The sequence below is a fragment of the Solanum dulcamara genome, chromosome 4, assembly GCF_947179165.1.
Source record: "Solanum dulcamara chromosome 4, daSolDulc1.2, whole genome shotgun sequence".
Taxonomy (NCBI): Eukaryota; Viridiplantae; Streptophyta; class Magnoliopsida; order Solanales; family Solanaceae; genus Solanum; species Solanum dulcamara.
In genome coordinates this window covers 10769370-10782948 of record NC_077240.1, presented here as the reverse complement: position 1 = coordinate 10782948, position 13579 = coordinate 10769370, and the positions used below count along the sequence as shown (strand labels likewise).

Genomic DNA, 13579 nt, shown 5'->3' with positions numbered 1-13579 from the left:
CTTTAGTTATTCTTTCTTAAAAATAAAATTTTCATCTTATTTAACTTAAATAATTTTTTGTGTGCATTCTCATAATTATGCCGTGTGTTTTTAAATATAAAACATACATCTTATTTAGCTTAAAAATAAATCTTTCATTTTAAGTTTGTTAAAATAAAGGAGATTTTATCTTTGATGTCACTTCATTTAAACACACATCACTCATATATTGTAAAATATTAAAGTCATCTTCATTTTAATTGATATATAAAATACAATTTTTCAAGTGATTACAAGACTATTTAATTAAAAATATGTAATTCAATAGTGGAGTGAACATTTTAAGAGAAATCAAAATATAAATAAATATATAAATTAGTTAAATTAATTCAACGTATAACATATTCATAAATAAAAAATATATTTATATAGTGTAATTTTTAATGGAAAAATATATAAAAAATAACAAGTAGTGAAGATTGTGAATGTTATTATAAATGGTATTAATTTTTTTTAAAATATAAATGTATGTAAAATGATGTATAAAAAAAAAATTAAAGGGTACTTTTGTTATTTTATATTTTTATCTCGGAATAAATTATCTCAGAATTAGTATTCCACCACAAGTAAAAATAATTTATCATAATCATAATTATTAATCTTGAGATAATTTATCCCACATTTTGTAACTAAACAAACTATTGAGAGATACTAAAACTTTATTCCATAATTATTTTACTTTATCTACCGCACCAAATGATCGTCTTTATACTAATCCTTTTCTTCTCGAATCTCGACAGTTTAACCAGAAAATTATGAGCCTATTTGGATAGGCTTAAAAAAATAATTTTTATGTATGAAGTACTTTTAGAATTTTGAAGTGCTGAAAGTTATTTTTATAAATAAGCAGTTGAATGTTTGGATAAAAGTGCTTATGTTGAAAATAAGTATTTGAATTTTAGGGTTAAAAGAATAAAAATGGTAGTTTGGAAATTTAGTTAAAATATAAAGGATATAAAAATAATTTCTATGGTCAAACAAAATAGTTTTAAGCACTTAAAAAAAAAGGTTAGAAATGCTAACTTTTCATTTTTGACCGACTTTAAAAACTTTATGGCTTAAAGTTAGCATTAGGCAAACACGTTCAAAAGCTAAAAAGGAGCTTATAAGTTGATTTGGTCAAACCAACTTAAAATTCATCCAAACGGACTCTATGCAGAGTTAATCATTTGTACGTGGCGTAAAAAAAGAGTGGTTAACACGTGGTGTCTTCCATTTACAGCTGTAAAACTGGGCCTTAAACAGGTTAAAGCCCACGGGCCGAAAGTAATTAAGCTCCATTCTCTCTCAGGCATCAACAATTCAACATTTCGGCTTTCGGGGTTTGTACCGTAATATCCAGAATTCTCACTGTTTCCGTGAGTTTACTGCATTTTCCTTGGAGAATTCATCGGTATTCTTCTCCCTGAAGGTCCATTTCAAGTCGTATGGAAAGGGAATTTAGCTCCAGGAGATGATTTCTGTGATGAGCAACAGATTCGAAGCAAATCGAAGTAACGATTCAGTAGAAGAGACGAAAGTTAGGGTTTCCAGTAGCACCCCCGCAGATGATTCTGAACAAGCGACGGTTTCTATGGACGTAAAGAATTCTAGGGTTTTGAATTCCCAAACAGAGGATTCTAGGGTTTTGAAAGTGGAAACCGAGGGAAATGAAACTAGGGTTAAGGAAAGAAAAGACGAAGAAGATGGTAATTCGGCGAAGTCGGGTCGCGTGAAGTTGGAGCACAAAGGGAAGACAGCATTGGTTTCTAGTAAAACTGATGCGAGGAAGGGGAAATTGGAGCCCGTTGTTTCAGAATACGATTTAATGCTCTCTAAGTTTGATGAGTTTGCTGGAAATGGTAAATGTTGGTCAGTTGGTTATGGGTTTGAAATGGGTGATATGGTGTGGGGAAAGGTGAAATCACACCCTTGGTGGCCAGGTCACATTTTCAGTGAGGCATTCGCTACTCCTTCTGTGCGAAGGAGTAAAAGGGAGGGTCACATTTTGGTTGCTTTTTATGGTGATAGCAGCTATGGATGGTTCGATCCAGATGAGCTTGTACATTTTGAACCAACTTTTGCGGAGAAGTCTATGCAAACTAATGTGAAGACATTTATAAAGGCAGTGGAGGAAGGAGTTGATGAAGTGAGCCGGAGGAGTGCTTTAGGTTTGGTTTGTCATTGTAGGAAGATATACAGACTGCGTGCTGTGTCAGTTAATGGGTTCTTTGCCGTAGATTTTAGTGATCTTGAGAGGAATTGTACTTACTCTGCTAGTCAGATTAAGAAGGCTAGGGAAAGCTTTCAACCAAAAGAGAGTTTTGCTTATGTGAGGAAGTTGGCATTGAAGCCTAGGAGTAAAGTGCGTGAGGATCTTAACTTTGTTAAGAAGAAGGCAACCGCGATGGCTTTCAGGAAGGCTGTTTTCGAGGAAGATGATCCTACCTATGCAGAAGCTTTTGGTATTGTTCTTTCTAAACAAGCACGAGAAGTGGCTCAGCCATTTAGACAACCTTCTTCAAGAGGTACTATCTTTCCCTCCCCTTGTTCTGTTCAATGCTCTCCTATCAAAACCCCCAAAAATGTGGAAAATCTTTTACCCTGTTACTGTGTACTTAATTTTGGAGTATTCTGTAGCTCATTATTTGGGATGATACATCTAGAACACTAAAGATGAAGGGATTGCAATGTTTTAGCCTCTTTGTTTCAAGTTACTTGGATAGAAACTACTTTTTTTGGATTGTGTAACTAGGTATTGGTACTGATGTCATGCTGCAGTTCCACAAAAGAATAGTGGCGCATTACAGTTCTGGTGAAGATTGAGTGTGAATAGGAAGGTTGTAGATGAGGGAAAGCTAAAAGAACCCCCCCCCCCCCCTCCCCCATGTATCCACTCTACTCTTCTAGCCACCCCCAAAATATTGTGGAATGTTAAAATACGCTGGCCAAAGTACCAATATCTCACCCAAGCATGAAATTTCACCGTTGGTTATGCTCAATGAGGGTGAATCAGCCTTAATCTAAAGGAATTGAAAGAAAAGGAAGAAAACACAAGATGAGTTGCACATTAGCGCATAATACCTGTCTTATAAAAGTTTACGTGATTAAAGACATAACTGCCTTGGACTTTTTGTCCCTGCTATTAAGTGGGGAATGAAGGGTTTAATGTCAATGTTGTAAGCTTCCTCTATTGTTATAGAGGGACATGTGAACTAGAGCCTAAAGGTGAATTCAACTGTTTTTCAACTGTATAAATAACTAAGGGTTGAAGCACGTGTTTTCACTATATGTATGAGGGGTCGTTTGGTAGGGTGTGTTAGAGAAAATAGTGCATGCATTAGCTTTGTGATTAATACCTTGTTTGGTACATTTTTTCAACCTATGTATAACATTAGTTATATTTGGTATTATGCTATGTATAACTAATACATGACAAAATATGGTATTAGCGATCCAAGGATCATGCATTAGCATGGTTAAAGATACCATTGCCCTTAAGACCCTTTCCGTTGTATTATACATTGGAGGGTATTTTTGTCAACAAATATTTTTTTTAGAAATTATGCAAAGCTTGTTATTTTTAATACGCCAAAATTATAAGAAATAATCTCAGTATAATTAATGTTAGTATTACTAATACATCCTATTTAGAGCTATTTACACCCTACCAAATGATTCTATTTAAGGCTCGTTTGGTAGGCAGTACTAATTAGAAAAGTCCCTTGATTAAAGTTTAGTCCAGCAAATCATTGTTTGGTTATTCTATTTAACTTAATACATGGATTAGTTATTCCCCATATGAGGACTTATTTTATCCCTAGAAAATGGAGGGATAACTTATCCTGGATTTAACAGATAAACTATCCCCCAATCCCTTTTCCTAAATTTCTTTTGTAATTTGATGTCCTTTTTAATTATATTGGATTGGTTTTAATTTTTCTTTTTAATTCTCCAAATTCGTTTCAGTGTAAATTATGATTTCACAGACTAATATTTTTTCTCCATGTTTGGTTTGCTATACTGGGTCCATTTTTTTTAATTTTTTTTTAATATAGTTCGTTGATTGACCACTTGAACTATTTGTTTTCTTTTTAAAATAAGCTTAAGGTATTTGAACAATTTAAGTAGCCTTAAATCTATGTTAAGTTTAAGTTATATTTGACCGACAAAAAATTAGATGATTTATTTGATTTTACTATTGTTTACCGTCTTTTCGGTTTTAAAAGTAGATGGTCTATGTTTTTTAAATTGAAAATTGTTGTGTGATCAATTTATTAAAATGACAATTATTTACCCTCAAATAATTTAAGTGAGAATATCAAAATGAAAAAAAAAAGCGTTGCAAAGATGGATGGGTCTCCATAAGGGCATAATTGTAAAGATTTTTTTATGTAGAATTTTAAATCAAACAATATACATGATATATCTAGTTTTTAACACAATGAACCAAACACTTGATAAACAAATAATCCCTGCATAACTTGTCTTCGTACCATATGACCCCTAAATGTATGAACTCTATCCCCCCCCCCCACCTCTCCAAAGAAAAATAATAATAGTTTTGTTTTAGCATTAATGATAATTGATAGTAATTAAATCTTCAACTAGTACTGCACATAAATTCTTTTTGAAATTCTTTTAGCATTGTGTCGGGGCATCTTTAGCGTCTAAGTCAGTGTTTTGGAAGGTATCAACCCCTTCACGACCATATTCCGAGGAAGATAACAAACCTTTTGTTTTTGTTTTGTAATATTCAACTCACTGCAAATTCCTTTCACTCTTTATATGATGTACCACACAAAATTACCATTGCCAAATAATCTCATCTCATATTACTATATCACAATTTATTTCAACCCTTCATATTACAATTGTTTCCTAAGAATGGACGATTGCATCTCTTGTTGGGACATTGTCATATCATCAGTTCTGTTTTAGTTGCTTTCTGTTGGCTTTATCTATATTAATTTGTTAACTAGCACAAAATCTTTGGTTCCATCACGAACGCATAAATCTAGTTTTAAAATTGGGCATGTGTTTGCAAGGAGAAAATTGAAATACAGATACAGCCCTGTAGCTGCAACAAGTGGAATTAGATATAACAACCGGAAAATATACATATTTAATCACTAAATCATATTTGGCACATCCAGTTAGAAAACTTGTACTTTCCTTTCGCTTTTGTCATTTTTCTTTATTCTGTTCCTCAAAATTGTCTCCTATTTGGCAATTAAAAAATTGAACTGTATGGTCTCAACGAAAGTTTTCCCTTATTATTTGAACATTACAAAATTGATAAACTACATTCAGTATTGCATCATTGCTTCAATTAATTGAGCATCATTGTCAGTATTTTTGGTACAATTCTCATTCGTCTTACCACAAGCTACAGGACAAAAAAATTCTTTCTATAATCGAGAAAAGCCAAAATGAATAGAAGAGGAAGATGTAGGCTAATGAAAACTTTAAAAAGGACGCAAGCATATTCCTATCTTTTCTCTTTGTTGCGCATAAAAATGTAGCATTACCTATTTATGAGTCATAACAATCATTATAACAGATTATCAAAGAGGGAAATGATCGTTTTGGGTTTGGATTTAGGTGGGGTGGGGTGGGGGTGGGGGGACAGAGATGGGCAAACGAAATGAGGAAAAACAAATGCATGCTTAATACAAGTAAAGAAAACTTCGTAACTGTAAATGTCTAGAAGTGACACCAAAATTTCTTGTGGATTCATATCAACAAACAACTGATACTACAGTCCCAAAAAGTTGGGATCGACTATATCAATTCTCACTTATTCATCTAAGCTCATTTGATCATCATAGATAATAAAATAAAGTAAAAAATAAGTGATCTCTTATGGGGAATGTGTAATTGGATTTACTAAAGGGATCCCTAATACTACTAACCAACATCATAGCAACTTTATTGCAGGGACTTCAAATTGTTGTCCACATGCGTTAACTCCTTTGGAAATTGAATTTGATTCAACAGAGGTACTCCATATGCTTCAACAAGGCCATGAAATTTATAATGCTCTGATATATGAATGCGTCTTTGATGACAAGCCTAGGGGATCCTCAAGCAAAACATATGTATTGGGAGCATAACCAAGCAACTAATTCTTTGGCCAATGATGGAGAAAGGAAGAGTTTTTTTTGATGGACTAAGAGTTTTGCTTGTGCCTCCCGTGTATGTCAACTCTATTTTATGGACAAACATCGTAAAAATTTATAATAGAACAATTTCAATTGGTATTATTAACAGGATGGTTGACAACCATGAACTGATTTAGAACACAACTCCAAATGTTTTGTAAATCCATTTAGTTTAATGCATATTTCCTAACTACCCATAATAATAATAATAATAATAAAATAATAGATTCATGTCGGCAAAATACGACGTGTTATATGGTGTTATAATAATAAAATAAGGTTGGATATAGAAGGCACGAGGACATGTTGAGGTAGGTTTAAAAAATATTGGGGAGATGTGATTAAACTGAACATGGGGCAACTTCTGATTACCAAAGACATGACCTTAGATTGAAATGTGTGGTGGTCGCATGTTGAGGTAGAAGGTTAGTAGGTAGTGGAGCGTTGTCGTACTTTTTGAGGGTTCAGGCTTGTTGGTCTTTGTTGTTGTACTAGTTGTATTTTTGTAGTTCTTGCTTTTCATATATATTATCATTTTTTACTGTATTTTAGTCACCACTATTTTGTTCTTATTTTTTTCTTCCAGTCTTTGAATTGCTTTTCTTATTAGTTGTTATGTTTTCTTTATTGTTTTCTTCTTTATACCTGGCCGATAGTGGTTCGAAAACAGTCTCTACCTCCGCGAGGTAGTGGTAAGGCTCGCATTTACTCTACCCTCCCCAGACTCAACTCATTGGGTTTCACTAGATATGTTGTTGTTGTTGTTGTTGGATGAAATCAATTATTATTTTCTTAATACTGCAGTAAGAGGGGGACTTAATTGAAGCGACGTGGACTATGAAGATTCGTATAGTAGATACCTGGCTGGATGCATAGCTTTTTTTATTGTTGTATTCAAAACTGATTATGAATTTTATTTTAATTTTCTCTAGTTGTTGTTCCAATCCATAAGTGAAAATATGCATATGCAACCCATAATTTTGAAGTGATTTTATTGACATGAATCTAATATTTTTTTATTATTAATTATTATTATTATTAGGAAATATGCATTAAACTAAATCAATTTACAAAACATTTGGAGTTGTGCTCCAAATTAGTTCATAGTTGTCAACCACTCCGTTAATAGTACAGACGGGAAGTGTTCTATTGTAAGGAGTTCTAACGTTTTTTGTCCAAAAATAGACTTGGCATACACTATACACATGTTTTACTTGAGGATCCCCTAGGCTTGTCATCGAGGATCCACATTCATATATCGGGAAATTATAAATTTCATGGCTTTGTTGAAGCAGACGGAGTGCCTCTATTGAATCACATTCAATTTCCAAAGGAGTTAACTCATGTGGACAACAATGTGAAGTCCCTGCAATGAACCTTAGTAAATCCAATTACCCGCTCGCCATTAAAGATGACTTATTTTTTACTTTATTTTATTATGTAGTCGATCCCAACTTTTTGGGACTGGGGCATAGTAGCAGTTGTTTACTGATATGAATCTACAAGAAGTTTGGTGTCAATTCTAGATAGCTTTACAGTTAAGAAGGTTTATCTGTTGTATTTTAGTATGCTTTTGTTTCTTTGCGCTTGCCCATCTCCATTACCCCCCCCCCCCCCCAAACCCCCAAACCCCTGCCAGAAAAACAAAAAATCCCTCCTTAATAATCTGGTATAATGACAGTTATGACTCATAAATAGATAATGCTACATTTTTATGTGTAACACGGCGAAGGGAATAGGGATAAGCTTGCGGCCTATTTGAAATTCTCATTAGCCTACATCTTCCTCTTCTTTTCATTTTGACTTTCCTCTATTGTTGAAAGAATTTCTCGCCTTGTAGCTTGTTGTAAGAAGAATGAGAAATTTTACTACAAACACTGACAGTTATGTTTAATTAATTGAAGCTATGGTGCAATACTGAATATAGTTCATCAAGTTTGTCATGCTCAAATAGCAAGGGAAAACTTTCGGTGAGACCATACAATTAGATTTTTTAATTGATAAGTAGGAGAAAAAAATGAAAAGGAAATTACAGGTTTTCTAATTAGATGTGCCAAATAGGATTTAGTGATTAAATATGTATATTTTTCTGCTACTGTATCAAATTGCACTTGTTGCAGCTATGGGGCTGTTTCTTTATCTCAGTTTTCTCCCTGCAAACACGTGCCCAAATTTAGAACTAGACTTGTGCGTATGTGATGGAATTAGAGACTTTGTACTAGTTAACTGTTTAATGTAGATAAAACCAGTAGAAAACAACTAAAACTGAACTGTCAATATGAGTCGGTGTCCCAACAGGAGATGCAGTCTTCTATTCTTAAGAAACAATTGTGATACTAAAGTGTTGAAATAAATTGCGGAGTAGCAACCCTTCAGTGTGGCATTGTGGTTTGGGCTTGGGACTTCCATGTTGGAGGTCTCAAGTTCGAAACCCCTTGCGAGCCCAAGTAAGGGGTTTGCCTTCTGGGTCGAGCTCGTCACACCGGGCTTACCTAGTGCGGGTTACCTCTTCTGTGTGGTTTGTGAGCTATTATTTGTCAATGGTAGTATTGTATGATACATCGTATAAAGATCAAAAAGAATTTCCATTGAGTTGAATGTTACGAAACAAAAAGGTTGGCTATCTTCGTTTGCTGGAACTTGCAAACATAGCTGAATTTATCTTAAAGCTCCTAGAATTGCTATAGATTTAAATAGGGCTAATTTGTTATCACACTTTTGGCATAATTCCAGCATATTCGTAGTGTTGTTTATGAATAAAAACTTACCATTTAAAAAAATAGAAGAAGGGTGTCAAGTTGTAAATATTGTATTTGCTGGTGAATAATTGAATCTGATTAGGAGCTTTTTAATTGTATTATTATGAGCACTAAAGAAATGTGGCATAAGAGTAAGAGAATATAGCGTTTTGGGGATGAATGTAATTAGCAAGTGCCCAAATAAAAATTGTAACTCCTGCCTTGTGTTGAGTTGGCCATATAAAATATGATGGTTTATGCGAAACCCTGCTTACTTGACTTTTGATCCTTATTTTTATCTGGTGAAACCCCAGATGTTAAAAAGAGATTTTTGTCTCTTTTGGCTGTATAAGTCATCTACATCACAATGCCTTTACTCTTCTTTGCACATATGGACAAACCTTTTTCTTTTAATTTGTTGGCTTCCATCTGCATATTGGTTATGTTACTGGAGTCTGAGTCTTTAACGTGTCTGAAGTTTTATTTTCTAATATTATCTTGAAGTCTTGTTGTTTTTTTCCTTCTAATTCTCTCTTGAATCGTTTTGCATCATTACCTTTTGGAAAATAAATGTTTATACATTTTTAGTGAAAACAAAGTTCTCAACTAGTGATCAGATTTGCTGACATTTGTCTTCTGTCCTTTTGCAATTTTACAGCTCCTTTGAGTGGCCCATTGGTGCTTGCAGAAACTCTGGGTAAGGGGAAGGGTTCTGCAAAATCTAATAAAATGAAGGACCAAGTTGAGAAAGACAGGTATCTGTTTAAACGCAGAGATGAGCCTGTTAACCTGAAAGTCCACCAAGTTGGTCCAGCTCAAGCAGGTTCTTCTGACCAGCCCGTTCATCTAGACGGTTCTTCCTTAGCAGGAAAAGATGTATCTCCTAGTGCTGATGATCACCTGCCTGATGTGTCTGGTTCCACCTTGATTGAAAGCTTTAAGCAGCCATCAAGTCAGGCAGCTAATGTGGAAGAACTGCATGGAGAGAGACAAGCTGAACATGGTGGTACTGATGTTGTGAGGCCTTCAGATAAGGTCAAGGTTCGTAAACGTTCTGGTGGAGAAGTTAGTGGTGGAAGTAGTCCGTCAACCGAGAGGAAGAAAAAGAAGAAAAAGGTGGTGTTGGGCTTGAATACCAACTCTAATCATGTTGCTGGACAAGCAGCTGTTTCTTCAGATAATGCGGTAATGGAAAAAGTTGCAAGAGAATCTGTCCAAGTTCCTTCAGCTTCCAGGGAAGAACTTCAAATGGATATTGAGGAAAAGGGTGAGCCTACAGACAGTTCTGTATCCGACCCTGTGGTAGATAAGGTTGGGATTAGAAGCAACGATATTGATCTTCGTCAATTTTTAAGTGATTTACATGCGATTGCTCTTGATCCCTTCTTTGGTGCCGAGAGCTGTAATATAGATGCGATACGAGAACTGTTTCTGAAATTCCGGTCCCTTGTCTATCAAAAAAGCTTGGCCTTGTCTGCCACTGTTGAGAGTGAGTCAAGTACCCCCGTCAGCAAGTTAGCTGTTGCTGCCCCTATGTCAGACACTGGCCCCAGCAATAATGTGAAACAAACATCAAATCTGAAGCCACAGAAGAATTCTGCCAGGCCTGATGATCCTGCTATTAAAGGAGGACGAAAGCGGGGTACTTCAGATCGGCAAGAGGAAATGGCTGCCAAGAAAAAGAAGAAGATCAATGATTTGAGAGCATTGGCAGCACAGAAGAAGGCTTCCGGGAAGACTTCAGAAGTTCAACCAGGTGAAAACAAGGACATACCTGCAAGAAAACTGGTTTCAACACCTGTGAAATCATCTAAGCCAGATAGTGCCAAGAAGAAGGACCTGGCAGAAAAGGTACCTGATCCAACCATGCTTGTTATGAAGTTTCCACATAATGGATCTCTTCCCTCCATTTCTGAGCTGAAGGCAAAGTTTGCCCGTTTTGGGGCTCTGGATCATTCAGCTACTCGGGTCTTCTGGAAGTCATCCACCTGCCGTTTGGTCTACCAATACAGGGATCATGCAGTGCAGGCCTTTAGATTTGCAACTGGTAGCACGAATTTGTTTGGGAACACCAATGTGAGATGCTATATTCGAGAAGTGGCGGCTGAAGCACAAGACGCAGAAGCTACCAAGGACACCAGCGCCGGGACTTCTGCACCAAAAGATGGGGCAGCTGATTCGAGGTCCTCAGCAAAGCCTGGGCAGCTGAAATCATGTCTAAAGAAACCCCCAGGTGAGGAAGGGCTGACGACAGATGGTGGTAATGGTAGTAATAGGGGAACCCCACGTGTAAAATTTTTGTTGGGTGCAGAAGATAATAATAGAGATAGAAGTGAGCAGATGAATGATATTAAGAACGTCAACAACACTAGTAGTATTGCTGATGGAAGTGCATCTTCTAGTTCTAATATCAACAATTATACATCTCAGTCGTCCATGCTCCCTCTTCCTACTACTGCTCAATATGCCAATGCACCAAATGATATTCACTTTGCTCATCAAGTAGCCCTTAGAAATGTGCCCCATTATAACAATCAAGTGTCTCCTTCTGAAGTTGACATTTCACAACCAATGCTAGCCCTTCTCACCAAGTGCAGTGACATTGTGACCAATCTGACGAATTTATTGGGCTATTTCCCTTATCATGGCATTTAATAAAATAGGTTCGTCATTTTTGGAAGGCTTTTGGGCTAAGCCACCAACTCATCGAGACAATGCACAACATTTAGTGGTGCCAAAGGACGTAGATCAAAATCTGCATATGCTGAAGGAGTTGTCACCTGCTGGATATTGGAATTGCTTCAAAATCTCCCGATTGTATACTTTCAGATGACATGTATCAGAAGAATGCTGATAGTGATTGTGCCATCTTGTTTTTTCTGTTTCTTTTTTGTTTGCTCTTCTACCGTACCATCCGCCCCCCTCTCCCCCCATCAATGAAAATCTCACCGCCTGAGCTCTCCTTGAGATTCTCAGAATTGACATGTTATAATTTTAGAAAATGGAATTATGTAAAACTGCTTACAAGTTGTTGGCATGCAGGTTCTGAAGCAAAGCGAAATCTTAACAACTAAAGAGAGTTGAATAAAACATCGGTGGGCATTGCAAGACTGAAAAAGAAAGTAAAAAAATTATCCACACCGTCCAATGATTGTATGACATGTTTTTGAATAATATACAATTATCACAATTAATATATATTTTTATTTCACTTAAATTTGGTTAGTTATACTCGCTCCATATTTTTTTACTTATTCAAAATGGACTTTGCGCACTCCTTGAGGAAGGAACAATAAATCAAGCACATATATTATCATGATATCATATTAATTGGTGTACAGTTTTTAATGAATTTGGAATTAGTAGTTAATGTTAAAGGTAAAACATGAAAAAGAATTCTCTTGCTATATTGAAGTAAATAATCAAAAGTGAAAATATATTTTTAATATAGTAAACATGTACTTAAAAACAGAAAGGGAGGTAACATTTGTTTGGTTGTGTCATTTTGGTTGGACGTGTGACTAGTAAATAAACTGGAAAAGAGCAAACAGGTGTTAAAAGAAAAAGGAAAATACAAAGCTTTTTTTCTGGTGTAGTTGTAATAAATATTCCCTCTTATCACAATAGATCACTGAATGATGTAGAATTCACATTTACTTTTACTAGAAAAAAATAAATTAAAGAAAGATTCACTAATGAATGTAATGGAGGGTTGACTAGGTAGGATTCGATTGTTACCTGATAAATAGTTTTTCCTTATATTACACCCAAAGTTTGCATGAGTCAAACAAGATGGGTCATAAGCCAATTCGCTCACATAGAATCCAAACTTAACATGTAAGAAAAAAGGTAATTAAGAAGGTAAATCAACACATAATTAAGATTAGCTTTTGATCTAAGCTAATCTTCCAGTTTGTTTTGAGATCCAATTCCATTAGCTAGACTATAAACTATGGGTGTAAAAATTGCTCTTTAGTGCAAGTGAAGAATCCAATTCCACCATTTAATAATGGAAGACTTTTATAATTTGACCAGACATATAAATCTCCCAAAGATATCATCATACTTTAATTACATAGATACGATTTTAGGGCATCTAATATAAGATTATATTTTAAAACAAAGCGTTTGAACCTATTCTGTTTATCAACTAGTTGTGTGGTTTTAGCTAGGCAGAAAAAAGAAATTCTAGAAAATGGCATTTTAATGTATCGGAGCGGATGCTTGGTAGAAGTTAACAGGTACTCAATAATTTTAGTTCAGATTATAATAAGTACTAAAAAATTAAATATGTAAAAGTAGCAATTCTCCGATGTCCTACCTCTTTCAAAAGTTTTCTTTAGATTTGATCTCTACGTGTTATCTTTTGATACATTTAACCATTAAACTCAAATTTTAAATCCCATACAATTTTATGATCCATTCAATTTTCTTTTAGTTATTATTATTATACAAGTAATTTTATGAGGAAAAAAATATTTATTGTTGGAGTAGTTATTTCTTAATTTTATAATATAAGTGATATAATTTCTTGGAAATTTCGTCACAAGTGCGTAGATTATTCCATAAGGTCCGTTTTGTAGTATATTCTAAAAATCTGCTTGCACACGCAGTAGACACGACGTTTGTTCGAAATTGGTTGCTTAATATTATTATAAG

At 34.9% G+C, this 13579-nt stretch overlaps 1 protein-coding gene across 1 annotated transcript; it reads left to right on the top strand.

Annotated features, from left to right (window-relative positions):
* The first annotated feature begins 1310 nt into the window (after positions 1-1310).
* LOC129886169 (PWWP domain-containing protein 1-like) lies at positions 1311-11898 on the top strand. The gene is made up of 2 exons (XM_055960744.1): positions 1311-2546; positions 9579-11898. The coding sequence occupies exons 1-2, from the start codon at positions 1493-1495 to the stop codon at positions 11573-11575; spliced, it is 3051 nt and encodes a 1016-aa protein (XP_055816719.1). The 5' UTR covers positions 1311-1492; the 3' UTR covers positions 11576-11898.
* Positions 11899-13579: the final 1681 nt, after the last annotated feature.